Source organism: Athene cunicularia (assembly GCF_003259725.1).
Source record: "Athene cunicularia isolate RWA chromosome 19 unlocalized genomic scaffold, athCun1 chr19_part1, whole genome shotgun sequence".
Lineage (NCBI taxonomy): Eukaryota > Metazoa > Chordata > Aves > Strigiformes > Strigidae > Athene > Athene cunicularia.
This window is the reverse complement of record NW_020799124.1, coordinates 11,735,421-11,737,956: the sequence shown is the minus strand read 5'-3', so window position 1 is coordinate 11,737,956 and position 2,536 is coordinate 11,735,421. Positions and strand designations below refer to the sequence as shown.

At 59.5% G+C, this 2,536-nt stretch overlaps 1 protein-coding gene across 1 annotated transcript in view; it reads left to right on the top strand.

The window, feature by feature from the left end:
* Positions 1-2,536, top strand: part of LOC113487354 (caspase-1-like) — a 4,771-nt gene that overhangs the window by 904 nt on the left and 1,331 nt on the right. Inside the window, exons 2-6 of the mRNA XM_026861874.1 lie at positions 407-679; positions 1,001-1,137; positions 1,387-1,563; positions 1,736-1,970; positions 2,094-2,246. Coding sequence (XP_026717675.1) covers positions 407-679; positions 1,001-1,137; positions 1,387-1,563; positions 1,736-1,970; positions 2,094-2,246 — 975 coding nt within the window. The remainder of the gene's footprint in view (positions 1-406; positions 680-1,000; positions 1,138-1,386; positions 1,564-1,735; positions 1,971-2,093; positions 2,247-2,536) is intronic.

Sequence of the window (2,536 nt, the reverse complement as noted above, 5' to 3'; positions counted from 1 at the left end):
TGAAGGAGCTGGGAGTGTTCAGTGTGAGGAGGAGGAGGCTGAGGGGAGACCTCGTCACTCTCTGCAGCTCCTGACAGGACATTGCAGAGAGGCTGGGGCTGGGCTCTGCTCCCAGGGAATTGGTGACAGAACAAGAGGGAACGGCTGGAAACTGCAACAGGGGAGGGTCAGACTGGGCATCAGGAAAAAATGTTTCCCTGGAGGAGTAGTCAGAGAGTGGAATAGGCTGCCCAGGGAGGGGGGGGAGTCCCCATCCCTGGGGGTGTTTAAGGGCCGTTTGGATGACCTGTGGGGGGATGTGGGGTAGGGGAGAACTTTGTAGAGTCGGGCTGAGGGTTGGACTCGATGATCCCGAGGGGCTTTTCCAACCTGAGTGATTCTTTGATTCTGTGATTCTGCCCTTCAGACAAGCTGCTCCTGAATGTGCGGACAGACTTTGTAGAGCGTGTGAGAAAGCCGGTGATCTCTGGGCTGCTGGATGACCTGCTGGCCCAAGGGGTGCTGAACCTCGAGGAGGTGGATGAGGTGCAGGATGGATACGCAGTGCGCACTGACAAGGCCCGCTGCCTCATTGACAGTGTGCGCCTGAAGGGCGCTAAGGCCAGCCAGATCTTCATTGTCAGCCTCAGGAACCGTGATGGCACCTTGGCAGAGCAGCTGGGTCTGGCCGCTAACTCTGGTGAGAGATGTGGGGCTGTGGTCTGCCGCCGGCCATGCTGGGGCTCGCGGTTCCTCTGGCAGGCAGCTGGAGGGGGGCCTGGCCCTAATGAGCATCCAAGGCCTGAAGAGGCAGTGTGGTGTCCCCGATGTCACTGCTCTGTGGCACTGAGTCCCCCTTGCCATGCAGCGACAACAGGCTCTCAGGGGTGGCCATGCCCTGTGGGGCTGAACAGGGACCTCGAAGGGCAGAGCTCAGCTTCGCTCGCCTGCCCATGCCCTGCAACAGTCCCCTTTTGCTGTAGGTGCTTCCCAGTGTAACTCTGGGGCTTTCTCCTTGCAGGGCCCCCAGATGAGCAGCTGGCCTCTGCCGACACTGAAGCTCCCTCTGGGCCCCCAGTCAGCATCCGGGGCCAGCAGTGGATCCGGCAGTGCTCCCTGAGCGAGTACCAGCACATCAGGGATACAGAGGGAGACCAGGTGCTGCAGGCAGAGATGACAGGAGGGCTAGAGCATGGCCTGGCCACCCCGCCAGAGCTGGCAGGGGCTTGCTGAGGCAGAGCAGAGTCCTTGCTGACCCGGGAGCATGGCAGGAGATGTGGGGAGATGCCCCAGGGACAGGGAGATATGGTTGCTGCACCTGTGGCCCTTCTCTGCTATTAGCTGCCTCCCAAGAAAAACTCCCTGCACGCACCCTCTGCTGAGTGCTGCCTCCTTCTGTCCTCACAGATTTATCCCATCCATCTACCACGGGAGAGACGAACCCGTAGGGCCCTGCTCATCTGCAACATTGAGTTTGAGCACCTGAGCCGGCGGAATGGGGCTGAAGTGGATGTGGAGGGGATGACAAAGCTGCTGGAAGGGCTGGGCTACGTGGTGGACCCCCACTGCAACTTAACTTCCCAGGTAAACTACTGCACAGAGCAGCTGCCACCAGCCCCGGGACAGACCGTCCTTTCATGTGTTGGTGATGGGGGGCTCAAGCACTGCAGGGACACCTGTCCACAGTGGTTAGTGGCTAGGTCTCCACACAGCTGGTCACAGGTGGCTGATGTTCCTTCCTTATGCTGGTTTGTAGGAAATGGCTACCGTCATGAAGGATTTTGCCAGTCACAAAGACCACTGGACTTCTGACAGCACCTTCCTGGTCTTCATGTCCCACGGGGTCAGGGCTGGGCTGTGTGGGACCAAGAGCAGAGACAAGACCACAGACATACTTTCCCTCGACACCATCTACAACAAATTCAACAACAAGCACTGCCAGGCGCTGCTAGGCAAACCCAAAGTGGTCATTATCCAGTCCTGCAGTGGAGGTGAGTCCCCAGGTGCCTGCGAGGCAAGCAAGCCGGCCAGGCTATCCCAGGGCATGTGAGCCCCAGGCACAGGCTGGGGATGGGACACCCCATCATTGCTGATGGCCGGCCCTGCCTTCCTAGGCAACATAGGGTCCGTGTTGGTGCGTGACTCTGCAGAGCCTGCCTTGCCCGCTCCCAGCTCGGCTCACATGATCCCTGAAGGGCTGGAAAATGATGCAATCTGTGAAGTCCACCTGGAGAGTGATTTTGCCACTTTACATTCCTCCACACCTGGTAAGCAGTTCCTGCAGACAGTTGCCCTGCCTGAGGGCAGGTGAGGGGGACAGGATTCCCACTCCTGATGCTGTAGTTCTCCACTCCTCCTCCTCGGGGTAGGTTGCCAGGGGTCCCCTCCACCCGGTGACCACTTTGGCATTGCTCCAACAGCCTCTGGAAAAGGCAGTGTCCCCTGATGCCAGGGTACAAGGCTGCTCCAGGACACCCACAGATCCCTCTTAGCAGCAGCAGGGCCAAAGCTTTGTGCCTCTGCCTGGCTGCCTTCCCTGGCCCTGGCTCCAGCCCCC